Raw genomic sequence first — 22215 nt, 5'->3', positions numbered from 1 at the left:
TCGATCCTAATCGGCTGGAAGCAAATTTAAATATTATTTTGTCATTGATAAAGCAGGGATGCTTTTCAACTCCTGATACTTTTGCTCGCATTTATTCAACTGCGTTAAAATGTCTGAAAGCAAAGAAATATCATGAAATATGCAATGGATTTGTAATAGTGCAAGAAATTTTCAATTATTCGTCAAGCTTTTCACAATATACCCATGTGTTCGAATTAATTCAAGCTTCAATTGACATTATAAAGTGCGAAACTGAACTAATCCGTTCTTCTCCTTCAATTAGCGAAGAATCAAAAATTTTGATTCAAAAATCTTGCAAAGTTATATCTCAACTCTTTGCTATTTTAAGATCGTCTTCATTTATTGAGAGCACATTTAATATACCAAAGAAAATTACACTTATTTCGAATCTCGTCAGGAAAACAACTATGTCTTTGGTTTCTGCTTTAAAAGTTTATTCAGAAGTGCCATCCATTCAGTTGTGTCAAGATGCTTTAATTCCTTTGAGCACAATTATTGTTTTTTTTGGTCATCTTCTATCATACACCGATATTCAAGAAATTGCACCAACTTTTTTAATACTGATAGATCCAATAAATTTGACTCAGATGACTGTCAACTTTTTTAATCATTCTTCTTTGGCAGAGACTGCATTTTTTACTCATCAAACTCAAATTCCAACAACTGTTATTTCTGAATCTCACCCTGTTCATTACCTTTTTTCAGCACTTTCTGAAAAGTTTCTATATTGCCTTGAAAGCATATTAGCATCTCATACTTTCATGAGAAACGTTCCTTTACTTGTTCCTCTTCTTCTTCAATGGATAGAGCAAAGAAAAGTTGAACTTATTTCTTCACCTCATGCACTAAATGTTGTGAGGGTCTATGATGAAGCGATAAATGGAAATGCATTTGCCAATCAATGGATTAGATATCTTGATGCCACTGCAGGATCTGACGCAGAGCGCGATACAAAAAAGAAGAATGAAGGAAAGAAAGAGGAAGGAAATGAAAAAGATATGTCTTCAACTTCTGAATCAGCTGGCACGACACTAATTCGTCGTACAATTCTGCCTCCGAGTCAACTTCGCATTCTTCACATCACTTCTCTTCTCCGCTTTGGCTGCTCTGTCGTTTCTCGTATTCTGACCTCTGGAACATATTCATCATTTCTCGCCTCGCCGCGTTTGAAGGATGTGTTTGCATTTGTTTCATCTGGGCAGATGCAACAGATGACGAGTGGTGCTTCTGTTCTCTCTTGGCCTTCATCATCGTCATCATCTTCTTCTTCTTCGACTTCTTCGTCTGATAAAACTTCTACGCCTTCCTCTTCATCATCGTCTGTGTCTTCATCAGTCACTCAATCAATCATTCCTTCCATTCAGATGAGTCCATCTCATCTTGTCCACTCGTTTCTGCAGGTGTCACATTCGCTTATTTCTTTGGACTTCTGCTTTTTGTCAAATGTGTTCTGCGCATTCGCTTCAGATGCACTGCCTCTCTCTTTTCAGATAGCGTCTGTAGTTGAGGCAGGCATAAAGCTGCTTATTGCAACTTTCACCGCATTCCGCTCGGGTTGCCTGGCATTTCCTGAGGGGAAAGCGTTTCTGATACCTTTCTCTGGCGTCAGATGGGGCAGAAGAGAGAAAGATAATCAAGTTTCAAAGATTGGCATTGGATCTTCTTCTGGTTCATCGCGCGACTTAATCGGAAAAGCAGAGAAAGATACTTCGTCCTTTTCAAATGCTTATTCTTCATTTTCTTCTGCTGTTGCATCACACACATCAAAGCGGTTCTCTGATGCAGAAGGAGATAATCCTCTTCTTGTTGTTCTGGAGCGATGCCACGACGAAGGATTGAAAGCCAAAAACGAAGAAATTGAGAAACAGAAAGCAAAGACAGAAAAAGCAAAAAATGAAATGCAAAATTTTGTAAACAGCAAGCTTGCCAAAGGAGCCAATCAGAATCGATATCAAAATTATAAGAAAGCTAACAGCAACGGAGCAGAAGCAAAAGGACCTCAAAAGTTTAACCAGTCAAAGCCAGCAGGAGATAAGACTTCAGCTTCATCAGCTGTTGCAGCAATGTCTTCGATAGGCAATGAGAACAGCCATCTTTCGTCTCTCTACCATCGCATTTCATTAGACATCGCACTCACACGCCGCCATTCCAGTCTTCGGTGTGCTGTTTATTCGGCAATCTGCTCGTTGGCCTCTCTCTTTGGCGATCTGTCGCTTCCTCTGTTCTCCTCGCTGTTCCCTCAGTTTCTTTCAGAAGTATCTCCGTCTCGTGTTCTGTTCAGAGTGCAAACTGACCAAAGTTCAAAGGAAACAACACGTGGAAAGTCAAAAGGAGCATCGCAGCACTCGAACAATGCGTCTCTTTCTCAGAATCAGTCTGCATCTTCAGGTGATTCGTCTTCTTTGGCTGAAGAAGAAGGAGGAAAGAAGAAGAAGCTGACAGCCGCACAAAAGAGAAAGCAACGATTGGAATCTCTACCCAATCCGATGTTGGACAATCTTCCACCGACAAAGGAAGAGCCAGTTGAAATGGTTCCGATGGGATCGAAGCAGAGGAGAAAAGGGAAAAACTCTCGAGGAAACGAAAAGACTGAACCATCTGCCAAAACAGCATCATCAGTTTCAACTGCTTCTTCTTCAACTTCATCGGAGGGTTCTGCTGCAACCTCAATTTCATCTGCATCTGCGTCAGATGCTCCAGCAAAGCCTCTCAGCCAGCCGGTCTCCACTCTGCAGCCATTGCAGCAAAGTCATCGTGTGTTTGTGGCTCTGCTGTATCAGCAGGCAGATGTTGCTCGTGTGTCATCTGTTCTGTCTATGTTTTCGTCTGCACTGGTGGCAACTGCTCCAAATCTCGAGCCTTCTCTTTCAGTTGTTCTTCTGATTAATCTTCTGTGCCTTTTGGAACGAGCAGCTGGATTCCGCAGCGTCTCTATAAAAAGCATACCCAATCCCTGTCTGTCTTCCCCTTCTAATCCATCGTCTTCATCCGCATCTTCTATTACTGCTAAACAATCAGGAACACAACACTCTCATCAAGAAAAGAGTTCCTTTGACACTTCTCTTTCTCTGCCGTCATTTTCAACTGTAGCTTCTATGTCTGCCACTCCGAGCATTGAAATTGTAGCTGCTTTTCTGCACGTCATTTCCTCGTTCATTACGATGCTTCCTTCGTATATTCTGTCTTTCTTCCCGATTTCTCTTCTCTGCTGGATATCTTCACTGATGAAGCGGATCAATTCGATTGTTCCAACTCCTTTTTCAGTCGCTCAAACATCTCACGCATCTTATCCATCTTTTTCTTCCCTTTTTGCAACCACAAATTCTCCGTTCTTTGTTCCTCCTTCGTTCTCTGTTGCAGTCTCTCGCAGAGCTTCTGCCTCTTCTGCGATTTCAACCACAGCAATTCAGCCCCTCTTTGCAGAGGTGCTGTCATCCACACAGCTCATTAGCTTTTCTGTGGAGAATGCTCTTTGTGCGCTTTCCACCCGAATGAGCAGAAGCCTGTCTGTCTGCTCAGCCTGCGGAAGGACGCAATTGAAGGTTTACAAGCACTCAGCAGCGATGGAAAGGAAGAAGGCTGCTGGAAATAAAAGAGGCAGGAAAGAGTTTGTGGGGAAAGAGGACAGATTTGGGCTTCTTCTGGGAATGACAACAAATGTTGCACAGAAGTTTGTGCTTGTGGATGGAGACAGCACACTTGCTGAGGAAGATCTGGAAGTGGTTGAAAGCAACGCAGCTGAAGCAGAGCATCTGAGACGGAAATCTTCAAAACTGGATGAGATGGATGAAGACAGTGAAAGTGATGACAGCATGGCTGATGATGATTTTGATGGTGGTGTGAATGACATGGCTGACAGATCAAAAGAAAGCAGTGAAGAGAGTGAAGAGGTTAGAGAGAGCGATGATGAAATATCTGATGAAGAAAGTGATCATCTTGATGAAAGAGACCATTCAATGACAACTCCTTCGAAAAGGATGTCATTAGCTGCAGAAACGAATGAAAAAGACATTAAAGCCGAAAGCGAGAATTCTCAAAAAGGAAAAGATGAAAAATCAATTGGAAAGTTTATTGAATTGGCCCCTTCTCGATCAATCGTGTCTGACAAGAGCATTGAAAAATCTGATGGTTGTTCAACTGAAGCTGAGGTTATCCGAACAAGTTCTGATTCAGATCATCTTCAATCAACTAAAACTATAATACCTAAAGAAGTTCAGTCACAAATCTTAATAGAGAATGATTCGCAAAAAGAGGTGAATAAAATAACAAATGAAGAAATAAAGAAGAATATTCAAGAGGAAGTTGATGAAAGTGAATGTGAAAGTGAAAGTGATGATAACGAGAAAAATCAAGGATCGTTTTACGGAATTGTGGATATTCCTCCTCAATAGCAGCCTTGTTTTATTTATTAATGGGTCGAAATTTTTTTCTTTATGAATTTTGTTCCACTCAATTATTTTCTAAAATTTTACTTATTTTTTTTTTATTTTCTTCATTATTATTCATGGGAATATTAGACTTATAATGATACGATATGAGAAAAAGTTTGGAACTAATCATTGAATTTTTCATAAATGCAAAATTTCTGTGTCATTTTCTAATTTGAATTAAGATGGTGACTTTAAAATTTTGCACTTTGATGTGAATAAAGTGACCTCAATACAAATTAACATAGGGCTATTAAAAAATACCTCCATTAATTCAAATTTCTCGACTTAATCTGAATTGTATCTATTTTATTTGAATAAACTCTATCTTTTCGAATAAACACGAGATCATTCAAATAAAGTGCGTTTATTAAAATTATAAAAATCCATTCATAATTCATCCATTTGCAAAATAATCAGAAATATTTATTGATAATCTAAAATGATATTTTTCTCTGATAAAATAAACCGTTTCATTGAAAGTTGTGATGGTATCTTCGTATCCTTCTTCTTCCATCTTTTCAAACACTTTCCTTTTTGTTGCCTTTCTTTTTGCTTCTTCCATTTCATCTTTCTCCTCGTCTTTTAGTCTTTCTGAAATATTCATAAAGAATCTCAAGCAATCACACATAGCTTCATCTTCCAATGTTGGCTGCTGAAGTTCCTCCAAAATGAGATCAGCAGCTCCTTCCTTCAAAAAAGCACCAATATTCACAGAGTCGCAACCCGCCGCGTTTGCAAAAGCACATATGAACTGATTGTGAATTCCTCTGCGATTAGCCTTTGATGCACGAACCAACTGAGCAATGCTGCCAATAATCTCAACAAAGCCTTCATTCCACAATGTGCATAAGATAAAGAAATAATCAACTGTATCAAGCCATCTCATTAAAATAATCTCTTCTTTTGTCTCTTTTCTTCTCTTTTCATTCTCTTCTTCCTTCCTCTTCCAATCCACACATCTTGTTAGCTCTTTAACTTCTCTTGCTGATTCTCTCGCAAAATGCAGCTCATTCACAATCACTACTTCGAGACTTTTGTCTTTTTCCCATCGTTTTATCAAAAACTGCCAAGCAGACTGACAGGCAAGTCGTGTCAGATTCTGATATTCCTGATGATATTGGATAATCTCTTTGATCTCTTTATAATACAGTTCTTTATCCAATCTCCAACAAAAAAGAAAAGAAAAGAAAACAATAACATCAAAAACGAAAAAGAAATGCTCAAACGCAAAATCTGTCAACATTACTCAAAGCCAGCAAAGCCATTTCCACTTCTTTTTGTGCTTCTTCGCTTTCCTCCTTGTTCATCGCAACTTTCAGAAGATAGGGTACGCAAATTGAAAACAATTCCGAAGAATTCTTTCTGTAAAGCAAAACATAGCATTCGCAGATATCTATCAGAAGCTTTTCGTTTTTTCCTTCATTTTTCGTCTCTTTATTTAAAATCATCCTCATAAATCTACAGTCCAGCGAAGTTCCGCTGAAATTTAGTTTGAATATTTTTTTCAATACTTTGTAATATCCAACATGCTTTAACAGCAAGATTGCGCTTTCCAATGACAATGTCTTTTTTTCAATCATTTGGTGAATTTTATCGAACAGTTCCTTTGTGAAAACTAATGTAAATTCTTCTTTATTCATTTCTTCAATTATTTCATTTATTTCTTCAATTTTCTGCCTTTGTACATTCTCATCGCAACGTCCCAGCTCATGAAGAAATTCTTCGAAAATAATAATAAAATAAACAGAATTGGGCTTCAAATCACAGAATCATGAACAAACCTGAAAAAAGTTCGTTTGATGTTATCTTTTTGAGCTCATTGACAGATTTATCATTTGCTCGAAAATCTTTTCTGTTTATCATGTTCAGTGAATAACATGTTCATATTTATTCTTTTCTCAACAAAATAAACGAAAAATTCAAACATCATTTATTTTCTTTCAAGAAGCAAATCTAACTTCAACACAACTCGCTTTGTTCTATAAAATAATTGTTTTTTGAGAGAAAAGTTCAACTAGACAGAGAGTTTGTATGAACGAGGATAGAATGGAAAACCTTTTGTTTCTGATTGATCGAACCAACAGAAATTCATTATGATGATATTTTCCTTTGTCTTTTTTCAATTTGAAGCAAATGCACTCTGAGATTGGAATTGTAATCACTTCTAAGAAACAAATGAAATTCTTTTTATGAGAAAATAGAAACGAGCAAATAAAACGATTCTTGAGGAAAAGATATTTTTCTCATTTGGATTCAACAATTCTGACTGAAACAAGGAGAACAAATGTTTGCACACCTTAACAATGTTATCTATTTTCAGTTTACCTTCTTTTTAATTTTCTTACAAAAATGACTCGTTGAACAGTTGAAGATGAAAGAATTCAATAATCAAAAAGGATTAGCAAAACAAAAGAAAAGAGCAATTGTTTCAAAATGATACGAATACATAACAAACTTATATGAAGAAAGAATGGAACAAAATTCGCCAAGCCCCACGGAGGCAAGGAGAATTGGGTAATGAGCTAAATTGGCATTATTTGAGAGACCAACTCCAACAACAAAGCTTTATCGTTTTGAAGATCAGACAAAGACACAACAAAAGAAGAAGCAGAAAATGACCTTTTTTTAACTGCTAGTTGTTTTGCAAATTCAACAGAAAAAGGCATTTTTCAGACAAAACGAGAGTGAAAAAAGGAAACAGCAAGAGCAACTTTGCCTTGAGAAACATAAATGCCACACACAAATCTCCATTTCTTATTTGGGAGAAAACAATGAACAGACTTCAATGGAAGGAATTCATTTTCTTTTTTTGAATCTCATTCAATCTGAATGAAGGGGAACCAAATTCAATAATTCATGTTCTGATAATACCGTCAGCTCAGATGAAAGAAAAAATCGAATTATTCAATTTGTCTTGTTTGATTGAGCATTTCATGTTCAGTTGAATTCAATAGGATAGCCAAATGAATGAACGATGTCCCATCAATTGTTCCTTTTATTTCTGTATTCAACATCACTTTCCAATAGAAAAGCCTTCTTCTTCTCTGTATCTTCTTTTAATCCCACTGAGCGTATTGTCAACCTCGTCATCATCGCTTTCTTCTCATTTTTCACCTTCTTCTTCTCCTTCACCTTCTTCTTCTCCTTCACCTTCTCCCTTTCCTTCTCCAACTGCTGATATTGCTGATTGAATACAAATGAATCATTTTCTGTGTTTTGCTCTGCCTTTCTATGAGCCAAATGAAGAGAAGGTGATCTTTTAATCTCATTCATTTCATCAAAAAACAGAAGCATCAGAAGAATCAGAAATTCTGTTAACTTTGTTGAAAATGAAAGAAATTGCTTTGTTTAATTCATCATTTGAAATATTCTTTGGAGAAGAAGAGGAGAAGGAGAAAGAGGAGAAAGAGGAGAAAGACGAAGAGAAAGAAGGCGGAAGATGAATGAAATATTTTATTGAAGGAAAGGTGAAGGAAAGACATATTGTCAACAGATGAAGACAAATAAAAAATGAGAAGATGAATGAGGAGGAGGAGGAGGAGGAGGAGGAGGAGGAGGAAGAAGAAGAAGAAGAAGAAGAAGGTTTAGAAGAAGAAGAAGAAGAAGAAGAAGATGATGATGATGATGATGATGATGATGATGATGATGATGATGAAGAGGAAGAAGAGGAGGAAGAAGAAGAAAGGAGAAGAAGAAGAAAGGAGAAGAAGAAGAAAGGAGAAGAAGAATTTTCTTTTCTGTATGTGGATATGCTCCATTTACCCAATAGCACTCTCTTTTATCATTAGTATTTGTTGTATAAGACTCATAGAACGGGTTGTTCGATGAGAAGAGATTGTATCGATCTTCAAAATACACATCGTGGCCATATGGAGTGGAAGTGGTTGTGCATCTGCAATCGTGGAAGAAGAAGAAACAGCAATAATGATTGTCGCTTGGAGCTTCTGATTAACTTGGATTAAAATCCAATCCTCCGCCAGTTGATGTTGCGTTGCACGAGATGAACTGGAGGCACCTCATTTTGAGTGCAGATGGAACATATGAGCAATACATCCCTCCGCCATATTGACCTGTCGGCGAGCATGAAGTGAATAAACACTCAAGCACACAAGCGCGTTCCATATTTTTATTTATTGTTCTGACACAGGCAGATCCTGAAATATTGAATATTTAGATAAATATATCTCATCTATGATAAGTGCTTTTATTTTAGATTTATCTAATTCAATTTTTCTTTTTTTTTTTTTGTTTTTTATTACTTCTTCAAATTTCACATTCCGTCTCATCTGCTCGCATTTTTGTTAATATTTTCTTTCAAATGCTGCATACCACGCAATTCTTTTATATCCCATCTCCTTCAGTGGAAAATTTCTGACAATCAATTTTTTTTAAACTGGAGACCATCACAGATAGACAAAAATTTCGAATTATTTCTTTTTCGATTATATAAAGTGATTGTGTTGAACCATTCATGGTTTTTCCATACTTCTTTCTTCAAAAGAGGTTTTCAAATTTTTGAAAAATGATTAATTGGAATTTAATAACTCTTTTTCTAAATAAAAATATTTTATGTTCAAATGAACTGGGAAATCTTGAATAAACACAGATTATTTGAAATAAAAATTTCATTTCCATAAATTTTTCTTTTTCTCATTGTATAAAATGAATCTCGAAATGTTCGATTAAAATATCGAAATACTGGTGTCAACCCATAACGAAACAGAATTTTTGAAAGATCAAACATATTTGTTGAATCGCTTGTTTGCAAGCAACAAGCAATTGCAGTCCACCTAAAATAATAAGGAAATGGGAAATGAAGCGGGTTCTTTAAATCCTGAGAAAGACTTTTTAGGAGATACAAAGGCAATTAATTGGATCAGGAAGAACAAAACAGAGCCTCCAAAGTGGATGAGACATGATATAACAATCGGAGGTGATGATGGAAGTACAATGGCTATGAAATGGATAGAGAATGTGAAGACAGAACCACCGGAATGGATGAGGCACGATATCACACTTGGCGGCAATGGCGGACGGACAATGGCGATGCTATGGATAAGTCATGTGAGGACAGAACCACCAATTTGGATGAGACACGATATCACACTTTGCAACAATAACGGATGGACAATGGCTATGTTGTGGTCTTATCATGTTCAAACAGAACCACCAGAATGGATGAAGCATGATAATACTCTTAAAGATATTTGGGGAAGAACAATGGCAATGAATTGGATTATTTTGAAAGAAAATACTCCACCGGAATGGATGAGGCACGACCCTGCACTTGCAGACAATGATGGCTGGACGATGGCAATGCTGTGGATAAGTAAAGTTAAAACGGATGTTCTGGGATGGATGAGACATGACATCACCCTGCGCAACAAGGACGGATGGACGATGGCGATGATCTGGATTAAAAATGTGAAAACAAAGCCACCAGAATGGATGAGACATGATCCCGCACTTGCGAACAATGATGGCTGGACGATGGACATGCTGTGGATAAAGCACATCAAAACAGATCCACCAGAATGGATGAAGGCGGACAAAGCACCTCACGATAAAGAAAAGAGAAGAGAGGGATCGAGCTGTGAAAATGAGAGAAAATGCGAAAGTTTGGAAGGAGGAAAGGACGAAGCGAAAGTTTTTGACAGAAATAGAAGAACAGAGGCGATGAACTGGATTGTTGAAAAAAAAGCAGAGCCTTCAGAGGAAATGAGGCACGAGGCGACAGAGGGAGACGAGGAAGGAAGAACAATGGCAATGCTGTGGATAGAGAATGCGAAGAGCGAACCTCCGGAATGGATGAGGCACGATGTGGGGCGTGGGGACATATATGGGAGAACGATGGCGATGATATGGATTGTGAATGTGAAAACAGAACCGCCGGAGTGGATGAGGCACAGGGGAATGCAAGTGGACAAGGACGGGTGGACAATGGCGATGCACTGGATCAGACACGTCAAATCAGAACCACCAGAGTGGATGCGGCACGAGGTTACGGTTGGGGATGAGAACGGATGGACGATGGCGATGCATTGGATTGGGGATGTTCAAACAGATCCGCCAGAGTGGATGAGACACGAGGCAGTGTTTATTGACCAGAATGGAATGACGATGGCTATGCACTGGATTACGTGGGTGAAGACAGCACCGCCAGAGTGGATGAGGCACAGAACTACACAAGTGGACAAGAGCGGGAGGACGATGGCGATGCTGTGGATTGCGAATGTTAAGAGCGAACCGCCGGAGTGGATGAGGCACGATGCAAACATCAGCAACAAGGAAGGGTGGACGATGAAGACATTTTGGAAGAACTATGTTGAGAGCGAGGTTCCGGAATGGATGAAAGGGGATTACTAAGTTTGAGTGATTGCTTTGATTGTTCGGCTGCTGTGTGGATGACTGAACAAATACCATGCAACAATTGAAATGAACGTCATGCCATTGTATTTTGATTCCTTCTTATTTTTTGGTACAACTTTTCATTTTTTCAGAATAATAATTAAAGATATTTTATTGCTTGATATTTTTTCATTTTTGTATCTCTGCATTCAATTTGTATTTGTTTGTTAATTTTATTGCTTGTTGATTTGAGACGCACTTCAGTATTTTCCAACGATTTACTTTGATGGTAAACAAAAGACATCACTTCATGGTGATTTAAAGTTTACTTTCTTTCAAATCCTGTTATTTCTCTTGTCTGAAAAAATCTTCTAAAAATACACAAAAAATTGTTCTCAATCGGAAAACTTTAAAGAAAAATCGAAAAATATTCAAACGAATTTTTTAATCTTTATTCAAGATCGAAATTTTGATAATCTGGGTGATTATTTTTGTAATCATAACTTTTTTTGGGGTATCGATATATCAAACGTTGTTTGTAATTGGGAAGAGACTTTGTGTTTGAATTGTTAAATTATCACAAATGTTTTAAGAATGAGTGAATCAGCTAAAATAAAGATGAGAATTTTTCTTATTAACCTTTTCACTTTTCAGTATTCTTTTGTTGATATTCAAGGGAGTTTTTTCAAACCGAATATTTTAAATGGAAAAATATGATATCAAAAATAATCACCCATCTTCAAAATTTTCAAAACTATTCAAAAATTCAGATTCATGTTAGTTGTTTTATACTAGTGAATGACCAGAGAAATATGATTATTTTGAACATTTTGCAAATACTTCATATCTTTTCTTGTATTTGAGCGCAATTTGAATAATGGTTAAGGGAGGTTTTTTTATCCGGACTTAATAAAAAAACTATCATCACAACAAAAATTCAATATTAATTTGCAGCAATTTGCATCGTTGTTTATAAACATGTGGGTGATATTTTTGATTTTTTAATTTGTCTGTTAAATTTTTCTGTTTGAGAATTCACTTTGAATTCAGATAAATGAACAAAAAAAAGTCGTTCCTCCTCTTGAAGATAATTTTTTCTTGAATTGAATCTCAAACATTGTCTTTTGAAACAATTGTCGTGTTTTTTCTTTTGAATGAATAAATCTTCTTCAAAAAAATTAAACCTTTGAAGAATAAACATACCGAAAATAGTTATGATTTAAAAATTTATCACACATATGATTGTTTGAAAAAAATTGTTTTTTTATTTCAACCGTAATTCAAATAATGTTTTGGTTGATGAATCACCCTATTCTCCCAAAATAACAATTCATTCTTTGAACTTTTCTTTTTTTTTTAATCTTTCTAAAAGATAATCAACTCCTTTTAAAATACACATCTTTTTTCTATAAATTACTCCAGGTTTTTATTCATTTCGATAATTCTTAATTCACTTTTGACTCTTTTTTCTGAAAATTTTCAAATCGTTCAAAATCGTGTATAGATTGTTGTTCATAGTCAAAAAGTCTATAAAACGCATCTTCCAAAATAAAAAACTTTCAATTACAAATCAAATTTCAAAAAATAACTTTTTTCATTTTTTTTCAGATGATAGTTATTTAAAAGCATTAAATAAGTGGTAACATAAAATCTACTCAATTGTTAATTCATAGCAATCAATAACTGTGCTTGAAGTGAGATGTCATGCAATATAACTTTTTTTTTTTTTTTTTTTTTTTTTTTTTTTTTTTTTAAGTTATAACTCTATTAATTAATGTTATTATGGTATCTCATTAATTATCTCATACTGACTTTATTTTATTTATGATTCTATAAAGATTCTTTTTCCATTCATTTATAAACATTCAATTCAACTGTTAACTTTTCTCACCTAAATTATAAAAAAATGATATTTCTTTGAACAAAGAAATGATATGAAAAAGAATCAACATCAGATGTTGATTGTTTTTATTGAGATTATTTTCTGTTTTGACTGTATCTTCAATTTGTCACTGTGAAAATTTCAAACAAAATCGAATAATGAAAGAAATAATACAAATTCCTTTTTTCTTTAATACATATGTCTAAATTTTTTTGAAAAGTTCCTTTTGTTTAATTTTCAAATGCAATAAGAATCTCATATTTCGATCAAATTTCTGTTCCTAATCATGAAAATTCACAAAAATGGAAATAATAACATTGTCAAAATTTTGTTTTTATGATAGCTGAATTTGGTGAATGGGAACAGATATTTGATCGAAATATGAAATTTTTATTCTATTTGTAAATTAAACAAAAGGAACTTTCAAAAAAAATTTAGACACATATATATTGGTATATGCTTTGTATTTTGAATTCGTTCAATGAATAAATAAACTCGTTTTAATGTTCAACTTGATTTGAATTTGCTTTGCGTTGTTATTAACCGAATAAAATGGTGATGCTAAAAGCACCATAAAACACACGCCTCTTCCACAAAAAATTGAAAACAAAAGTCCAAATGATAATAAATAAAAATTTGTTTTTGAAACATTTTGATTCTGATTCGAAGAAAATCGAAAAATGGAAAGCAGACTGAACTCACTGGGAAAATTCACGTTCTGCTCTCCACTTCTCATTCAACGAATAATACTCAAAGAAGAAAGCAAAGAAAGCCCTTCTCAAAAGAATGAAAACCAATACGACCATCATCACAAGTATTTTCGGCTTTTCCTCCCTTCTTCTTTGCTTATTGATTCGCTCATCCCATCTTCTTCCTCTTCTATCCCCTCTTCTTCCTCTTCTTCTTCCTCTTCTTCTTCTTCTCGCAAAGAATCGCAGATTGCGTCTGTCAGCGTCACCATCACTGCCCCAGCTGGAAAGTGCCCAATCAGCTCTCGCTTCATCCCGCTCAGAGAAGGCCTGTCTGCCTCATTCCACGAGACACACAGCCTCCAAAACTCCAAATATGGTGTGTCCTTCACCAGCCCCACATTCGGCACTTCTCCATTCACAATCTTCTGCCCAGCTGCCTCTGCCTCATACTCCCCAAACGGGATCTGGAGCGTCAGGCACTCCCACAGCATCATCCCGACCGAGAATGCCACCGACTTCTCTGTTGCCCCCATCTTCTTGTTCATCTGCAGCTCTGGCGCCTTCCACCTCAGACACTCTTTCTTGAAATTGTCATCCTCATCCTCAAACGCAGACGAGGGCAAAGAATCTCTATCATCATCATCATCATCATCGCTGGCAGATGTTACAACAGTTGACGAGGAGATGGATGATGAATCCGAATCATCGTCAGATGAGAAGTCGGAGTGCATCACAATGCAGATGACCATGTGCTCAGAGAACAGCACAATGTGTGGGCTCAGATTGACAAGTGACTGAAGAGGGTTGTCCATCTCGGAAAATGAGTGGAGGGCGAGATTGGCCACCCAGAACAAGACCTGGGCAGCTGTCTGCTCTCTTTCCTTCAGAGTGCCTATCGCCATCTCCTTCTTCTCGTTCTTCCCATGAAGCAGCATGAACAGCGAATCCCTCAGATCCACAATCAGCTTCTCATGAGGAGATGAGCAGGCCATTGCATCCACCAGATTCGACATCGATGAAGTGGTTGGGCACAGATCCTCCCCACGAACAAAAGTGGATTCTGTATCTGAAGTGTCTGTGGTTGAAGTGGATGAAATGGATGGCGATGGAGTTCTTTTTCTTGTTTCCTCATCTTCTTCTTCATCAACCTTCTCTAGCATCCATTGAGGAATCTTGTCTGAGTCTCTCCCCAATATGTATTCAGTCGATCCACTCTCAGACAGAAGATGCTCCGATGACTCCGAATGTCCCAAACTTTTCACATACACCCTCTTCTTGATTCTCTCATCGCTCTTCTTCTCTGCCTCCCTCTCTGCTCTCCTCCACTGCTCCTCAGGCAACATCTCCATCGTCACCATCTCAAACGCCTTTGGATCTTTTCTGATGTTATCATTCACAATCTCTCTCAGATCTTCTGCTTCATTCTTAACCTTCTTCCATCGAACAATGAATATCACAGAAATAATCAGAACAATAAGAAACATCACAGCCAATATAACAACAATAATTGGCCAGATCGATTTCCCTTCTTTTCCTCCTTCAACAACCCTTTCATCCCCATTTGCCTTGGGCTCGCTTCTGTTCTTCAGAACAAATGCATCAGTTGCAGACAACCGCTTTCCATACACAATCATCACAGACACATCCGTCTCATCTGGGATCGACGAAAGATTTCTCGAAGGCACCATCCCAACTGCTTCCGCTTCACTCACAAACCCATCTTCTGCAAAATGATATGTCTCAATCAGGTCTGTATCTCCAGCTGACAAAATCAGTCGGAATGACAAATCACATGGCAGAAGAAGCACCCCCTTGAATTGAATTTCTGTTCCACCTCCATTTTCGCTGGTCGAAGCCCCTTCCAACACCGGAATGAAGAATGAAGATGCTCTTTCTCCTGCCATCCCTTCCAGGCTGCATCCATCATCCAGAATCCACAGCGAAGAATTGGGCATCACCCCATCTCCTCCCTTCAAGCTCGAAATGGTCAGCGAAGCAGAATCTGAGCAGATGATATTTCTTCTCAATGATGGATAATTTTCAATGAATGGATTATTGTTCAAAAATTCTCCTTTCTCAATCGTCACAGATCCTCCTCTCACAGTCATCCCTCCCTTTGAGGAGTTGCTGATTGTTGTGTCTTTCATAACAGCTGAACTGCTCGAGAAATCAATTGCAGACCCATTCCATCTGCAAATTTCATCCATTGCAACATTCATCTTTTCGAAATAACCAACGAGATCTCCCACAAACACACACGAGTCAAGAAATATTTTGTTTGCATTTGCCACTGACACTTGGCTTCCTTTTTGCAACTCTGATGTGCATTCACGAAAAGAGCAGTTCAGCATCTCAAAGCCGGTCATTGGTTGAGTTGTGCAAATAATGCAGGATCCAGATGCTGTTTTGATGATGTTTGAGAATGATGATTGCATCAATGAAAAAACAAGTGAAGAGTTGATTGCTTCGAATGAGATGAGGCTTCTATCTTGCAAAGAGATATTTGTGGCTGACAATTTTGAAATTCCCACGTTTTCACTCTTTCCACATTCAAACATTGAACTCTTGCATTCCACATCACTGACTGACAAATCTTCAAATGTTGCTCTTTCTGAACTCAAAATCTCGAATACAGGTTTTGAGAATTTCAAATGTCCAACACTGCACTTTTCTGCTTCAAACAGCCCATCTTCAACAACAATAAGAGAACAATCAAAAAGGATCTGTGAATTCTCCTCTGATCTGTTCTCTGACAGGAATGAAACAGATTCGACAATAAGAGATCCATTCAATTGGTGTATCAAACACGAGCAGCCAATATTCCCCGTTCCTTCAAAAACAAATTTCACTCTCTCCAATCGAGCAAACTCCGAAGTTGTCACAACTCCTTCACCTCCAAAATTAATCTCCCAGATTTTTATCTCAGCATTTCTGTTCGCTTCCATCGACTTGATCGTCACCTTCTCGGCTGAGCACGAACCAGTTAATCTGGTTTCATTCCAGACATACAGCTGCGAATAATCCGATGGGATGATGTGGCTCACCCCAACATTCAGCGATGAACATGCTCCCTTCATTTCCCCACAGTTCTTGCTGTCGCTGTTGTTTCCCATAATCGAAGATACAAATATGAATTCATTCCTGAACACAAACACCCTCCTCAGCAGATCCTCTTCATCTCCATAATTGTCTGCTGCGCATCCCCATATCGCCAGCTCCTTCACAAATGGCTCTCCGAAGTTGATCAGGAACTGCCACTCCGAAATCTGAGTGTCAAGGTCAGTGCACTTCACAAACACATCTCTCCCCTTCGATGCAACATTTCCTCGGAATGTGATGTTCGACAGCACAAATGGCAAAGTCTTCTTTGCAACACTCTGTGTTTTCAAAAACAGTCCTCCACCTCTCCCAATGTTCGAACAGAAACAGTCTGTCACATTTGTGTGATTCATCTCCAATCTCCCCTTCTCATTAAGAAGGAAAAACACCCCTCCTCCTTCATGAGAACTTGCTGATCCACAGCCATCAATTGTTGAGTTATCCATTTTCAATCTCACTTCATTTGGCGCATCACAACAAAGCAACGAAGGGTTGTTTGACGCACTGTGCTTCACATTCATAAATGTGCATTTGTCAAACAGAATATTCCACACTTCTTCTGCATCATCATTCCCCCTCCCAGAAATCACACTTTCTGTCGTCGCAATTGCACTTTTCCCACTCAATGTTATATCTTCAAATATCACATTGTTCATTATCACCACACACTTTGTTGATATGCTCATTATCTCATGAGTTGTTGAGAATCCAACTATGTTTGTCTTTTCAATCGAAACAATTCCTTTTGATGCACTTATCAGCACAAATGACAATTCACCTTCAGCATCATCTTTCATGTGAAAAGAACATCCAACAATACTCGTTTTGATTGCATTAGAACCTGTCTGGATGAGTGTTCCCGCACCATTATCAAAGACAGTTGGAATCATCATCCCCACTTCTTTGAACTGAACAACTCCTCTGCACTCAACAACAACATTCCCATTTCCTTCAATCTCTGTCACAAATTGGATTTTGTCTGATTCTCCATCTGTTCCTTCCAGCCTCATCCCACTCACACTCATTTCACTCCAAACATCACAAGTCCCCTGAACAACAATCGATTCAATCCCTAAGTCACTCCCTCGCTTCACCCCATAATCAACAGACCCACATGGATACTCCAACAACCCACATGCAACCACATTGTTTCCTCCTCTTGCAACAACCACATTCGTTCCAATCCCTTTCCAGAAATAGATCAGTGGGATTGCACATTCCTTGTTTCCTCCATCATATCCTCTCAGCGAGTCTTCTGTCAGCTTCTCCAGTCTATCTTTCACAAATGGAAGGGTTTCGTTCTTGATGCTGTTAATTAGCGATGGAGATGAAACAAATAAATCCTTCCCATATTTCGCATTGTTTGGCTTCCCAGATGAAAAAACAGGCGAATATATCACAAACCCTGCTTTCCCTTCTTCTTCTTCTTTCAGTATGTTCATCATTATTCCTCCTACATATCCAACACTTCCCTCTCCATATGGTGCTGTGCAACAATAAAACTTGCACCCACTCACCACAAGACTCGTTTTTGAAGATGCCTCACAAAAGAGTGCACCTCCTCCTATCTCATTTCCCTCCTCTCCAGTAATAGTACATCCTTCGAATGAACAGTCATTTATTTCCACTTTGAAATCTCTTCTATCTTCATCATCCTTATTGTTCGAAACACTCACACATCCTCCACTTCCCTGTGAGCGAGCAATAGATGAAAACGAGCATCCTGACATCTCATTGATAATTCCATTGTGACACTCAACAACACATCCATCCCCAAACGTGATTTCTCCAAAATCACTTTTCGCCATATTCATCGAAGACACACTTTCAGCATTCCCTTCAACAACGAATAACGATGAACCCCACTTGGCACCTCTTTCACATCCAAAACCAATCACTTCCACAATCCCTCCAACAGCCTTCACAAACACGGTCGAAATAGCCTCTGCGCCTCCCTCCATCCCGCATTTGCTCAGTGTGAGCTTCCCCAAACAACACTCAAACACGCTTTCATGAAAGGTCAGCGATCTCTTCAAAGAAAAGATAATACCAGTCATTGACACAAACACTGCATTTGCAATAAATCCACTTTGTGTTCCCTTTTTCTGATCAGAAACATCACACTTTATATTTTCCACTTTTCCTTTGATGCTCCATTCATTAGAAGTCAACTCTAATTCTTCCTCAAAGACAAATGGCTCAAGAAGAGCAACATCCTTTTTCTTCCCTTCAAAATGGACTGATGCTGCCTTGGAGATTGTGCAGCATGGAAACTCTTCGAATCCACACTTCGAAAAATCATGGCTCAACAATCCTCCTCCAACAAATCCACATCCTGAATAATTATTCCACAAATACAATACCAGCGGAATGGCAAATGTTTCATTCAATGTTGATCTCTCAAACACATCCAATTTTGCAAAATCATTCAAATCAACTCCAAATCCAATTGAGCTTCTACTCATCACACTCGAATGATCATTTGCATTGATGAAGATTTCTTTCCCTTCTCTCGCATCACATCCAGAAAACAATACCTCCTTCAAGATGAATGAGCTTGCTTCATCATCCAAATGAAGATAAATCCCTCCTCCATATCCACACTCTCCACCTGCTGTTTGCATCGCCCTGCAATTTGTGAGCCCGAAGAAATCGTTTTCATCATTTAAAGATGTTGTTTTTGCTGAGTCTGCCTCTGTCAGGTTTCCCACAGTGAATGATGATCCTTCTTTCATCTCAACCCACAACCCTCCTCCGTTTCCTCCATTAACCTTGCACTCTCTCATCATCCCTCCGACTATTTCCAGTGAGCAATCTCTCCCAAGTGTGCATTCAATTGCCCCTCCATTTCCTTCAATTCCTTTGAATCCACTTATCGAATTATTCGTGAACTTCAGCAACTTGGCTGAATTTGTGGAAATCATTTGAATTGATCCTGACTGCAAATCTGTTTGTGAAGATGCTTTCACTGAAAGTGTTGAATCTTTAATCGAAAAAGATGCTCCATTCTCCACTCCAAACAAAACACCATTTGTTGTCGAGCTTATATCCTCAATATTCATGGAAGTGAATGTTCCTGCAGCATTGCTTTCATCAAGATTAATCAGCGGAAAGTTCCCAATAGTCAAGTGCAAGACATTCAACGATGAAACGGACACCTCACCAGCTGTTGTTGACAAAAATACATAAGATAACGCTGACTGGGAGCCTTGAAATGTCAGTGAGCAATCTTCAAGCGAAAATGATTGTGAGGAAGAACTGAAGAATGCTTCATGATTTGGTAGAATAGATGGAATGGAGAAAATCAATGTTCTCAAATTCATATTAGTATTGACTGTTATCATGCCTTCTCCACTTCCGTCAGAATCGTCAATCACCTTCCATCCGCTGTTTTCATCATTCCCCTTGATTGTGTGCTTGAAGGAGTCAAATATCAGCTCCTCTTCCATTGCAATCATCCCATCAACAACAATCTTCTTTTCCTCTTCTTGCCTAGTCAGCGAATGTTTTAAAGTCAGACAGGGAAACTCAGCATATCCACAATAAGAATGATCAAATGCATCAACATTGCTTGCAACAATCTCTTCTGGCAAATAAATCAGATACACACAAAGTGGAATTGGAATCGTTTCATCTCCATTGTGGAATCCCCGAATTTTGTTTATTGTGGAATTCGAAGCAGTTAATGAAGTGATCTTCCCACTTGTTGCAGTCGTTCCCAGATCGATTGAGTCAACAAAAATATCACTTCCCCATTTCGCCCTGTTTCCTTCAAATGTTGATGAAATCAGAAAATCTGCACTTGTATCTTTCACTTTCAGTCCAATCCCTCCTCCTCTCCCTTGAATGGTCGAGGCATAACAGTTCTTCACAAACCCTCCATTCATCCTCAATGAACCAATATTCCCCGCTTCAACCATCATCCCTCCTCCAAAAACAGAATCTTCACTTCCACAGCCATAAATCGTGCATCCTTCAAGTGTTATCGAAAATGACCCTTCACCTGAACTCATCAACGATGATCCGGCTGTTGTCCTCACAATGTTGCTGAATGTGCAGTTATCCAGAGACAATGAAACAGCTGCCTCCTGAGAAAGAGATATCACGCTTGTGGTGCTGAATGTTTGCAACCATTTCACATCTTGCATCTTCAACTCTCCACCATCAACTTTCACAAGTGAGTTTTGAATGCTCCTCTCTTCTGAATGAGCTGCATCCATCGAAATGTTCATTCTCTTCACATCCATCAATCCTCTTCCCTGAATCTCAAATAATCTGCTTCTTCGGTTGTTTTCAAATGAGGTGTTGTGAACCACAAACAAATCATTCACAGCCAACTCCCCTGCTCCAACACAAAATAGACTCAGCCCATTTGCCTCAAACTTTGTTTCAATGGCAGAGCCAGATGGAGAAACTCCACTCAAACAGATCGTTTTCTCTCCAATATCAACTCCTTTGCCTTCCACAACTGTTCCACTCAACACTTTCATTTCCTCCACAAACCCCACGATCAATTGGGAAAGACAATGGCTGATTGTTAGACAGGCATAACTCTCATTCAACCCGCAGCTATATGTATCTTTCGCTTTGGATTGAGTCAATTTGGAGGAGACGAATCTGCATTTCCCCCCATTGTTTGGCAACCATTCACTTTTATCACTTCCTTTTGCATTATATCTATTTCCATCTGTTCCTGATGAGAAACACCAAAAAATTTGAGAATTATTATTATAATTTGGCGTAGCCACATCATTTCCTATTGGAGCACTGTTGTTATGAAAGTAACAAAAACAAAGAACATTCCCATTATTTTCATTTAAAGAAATACAGCAACCACCTCCAACATGCTCACTTAAACAATGCTGAAAAAGACAGTTTTTCAAAACAAATCTTTGCGAATTTATGACATCATACCCTCCCCCTCCTCCATTTGTAATGTTATGAGAGCTGCAATTTTTAAATGAGCAGTCCAAAATGCAATCAGTGGTTATCGATGAAGATGATGCAATTATAGATAGTCCTCCACCATCGTTCTCAGACCAGCAATCTTCGAACAAACAATTTTCCAAAAATGGCTGGATGCTTATTCCTGATATCTCAACTCCAGCTCCTCCCCAATCTGTCGATGAAGCACAATAACACTCTTCAAACACAGAATGCTTCACAGTGCATTCTCCAATATTCAGAGCATAAATTCCGCCGCCTCTTGTGGATGTTGCCTTGCATTTCACAAAAGATGAATTCTCCACAGTGAGCGTTGTACTCGAATTGTCATGAACATACAGTGCTCCACCATATTCAGCAGAGCATTCAATCCACTCAGCATTTTTGAATGTCTGCGTTTCTGTTGTTGGAAGTCTATCTGTATTCCTTATTCTCCAATCTCTTCTTTCGTTGCGATAAAATGTGCAATTGCTGCACAAAAATACTCCCGATCCCTGTGTTCCACTCGCTATTCCTCCTTCAAGCACATTCATTGAGCTCATCACAATGCTGTCTTCCATGTGGCTTTCAGTGATTGAGTCTTCTCTTTTCATCTTTTCATTCATTAGACAATTTTCAGATATATTTGTGCATCCACATTTGAGCATTGACACAAAACTCCCTGTTCCACTTCTTATAAAGCTTTCTGATCCTTTATAAGCAATATTTTTCCAATCACAATGTTTCAATAATAATGAAGAACATTGATTTCTCATTCCAACAATGGATTCCGAATACGAACAAAAATTGTTTCTTGTCA

General features: G+C 38.2%; 5 protein-coding genes across 5 annotated transcripts; 3 read left to right on the top strand and 2 right to left on the bottom strand.

The window, feature by feature from the left end:
- Nucleotides 1–782: 782 nt before the first annotated feature.
- MONOS_1808 (uncharacterized protein) lies at nt 783–4789 on the top strand (the record flags this gene model as incomplete). The annotated part of the gene is made up of 1 exon (XM_067871062.1): nt 783–4789. One exon carries the CDS (start codon nt 783–785, stop codon nt 4410–4412), a length of 3630 nt encoding a protein of 1209 aa, XP_067723746.1. The 3' UTR covers nt 4413–4789.
- Nucleotides 4491–6314, bottom strand: MONOS_1809 (uncharacterized protein; the record flags this gene model as incomplete). Its single annotated transcript, XM_067871073.1, has 3 exons — nt 4491–5526; nt 5678–6171; nt 6233–6314. 3 exons carry the CDS (start codon nt 6312–6314, stop codon nt 4846–4848), a joined length of 1257 nt encoding a protein of 418 aa, XP_067723745.1. The 3' UTR covers nt 4491–4845.
- Nucleotides 6315–7969: 1655 nt separating this feature from the next.
- On the top strand, nt 7970–8239 carry MONOS_1810 (uncharacterized protein; the record flags this gene model as incomplete). Its single annotated transcript, XM_067871085.1, has 1 exon — nt 7970–8239. The coding sequence occupies one exon, from the start codon at nt 7970–7972 to the stop codon at nt 8237–8239; it is 270 nt and encodes an 89-aa protein (XP_067723744.1).
- A 923-nt stretch (nt 8240–9162) lies between these two features.
- Nucleotides 9163–11139, top strand: MONOS_1811 (uncharacterized protein). Its single transcript, XM_067871096.1, has one exon. The coding sequence runs from the start codon at nt 9258–9260 to the stop codon at nt 10815–10817; it is 1560 nt and encodes a 519-aa protein (XP_067723743.1). The 5' UTR covers nt 9163–9257; the 3' UTR covers nt 10818–11139.
- Nucleotides 11140–13489: 2350 nt separating this feature from the next.
- Nucleotides 13490–22009, bottom strand: MONOS_1812 (uncharacterized protein; the record flags this gene model as incomplete). Its single annotated transcript, XM_067871107.1, has 5 exons — nt 13490–15080; nt 16527–18595; nt 18836–19455; nt 19501–21239; nt 21387–22009. 5 exons carry the CDS (start codon nt 22007–22009, stop codon nt 13490–13492), a joined length of 6642 nt encoding a protein of 2213 aa, XP_067723742.1.
- Between the last annotated feature and the right edge of the window lie 206 nt (nt 22010–22215).

Source organism: Monocercomonoides exilis (genome assembly GCF_001643675.1).
Source record: "Monocercomonoides exilis strain PA203 chromosome Unknown scaffold36-1065637, whole genome shotgun sequence".
NCBI lineage: Eukaryota > Preaxostyla > Oxymonadida > Polymastigidae > Monocercomonoides > Monocercomonoides exilis.
Note: the sequence above shows the minus strand (reverse complement) of the source record. Positions and strands in the feature narration are given on the sequence as shown.

Bases quoted from the DNA above. Each gene is read 5' to 3' on its own strand.
- MONOS_1811 (XM_067871096.1), top strand. From the start codon at position 9,258: ATGGGAAATGAAGCGGGTTCTTTAAATCCTGAGAAAGACTTTTTAGGA.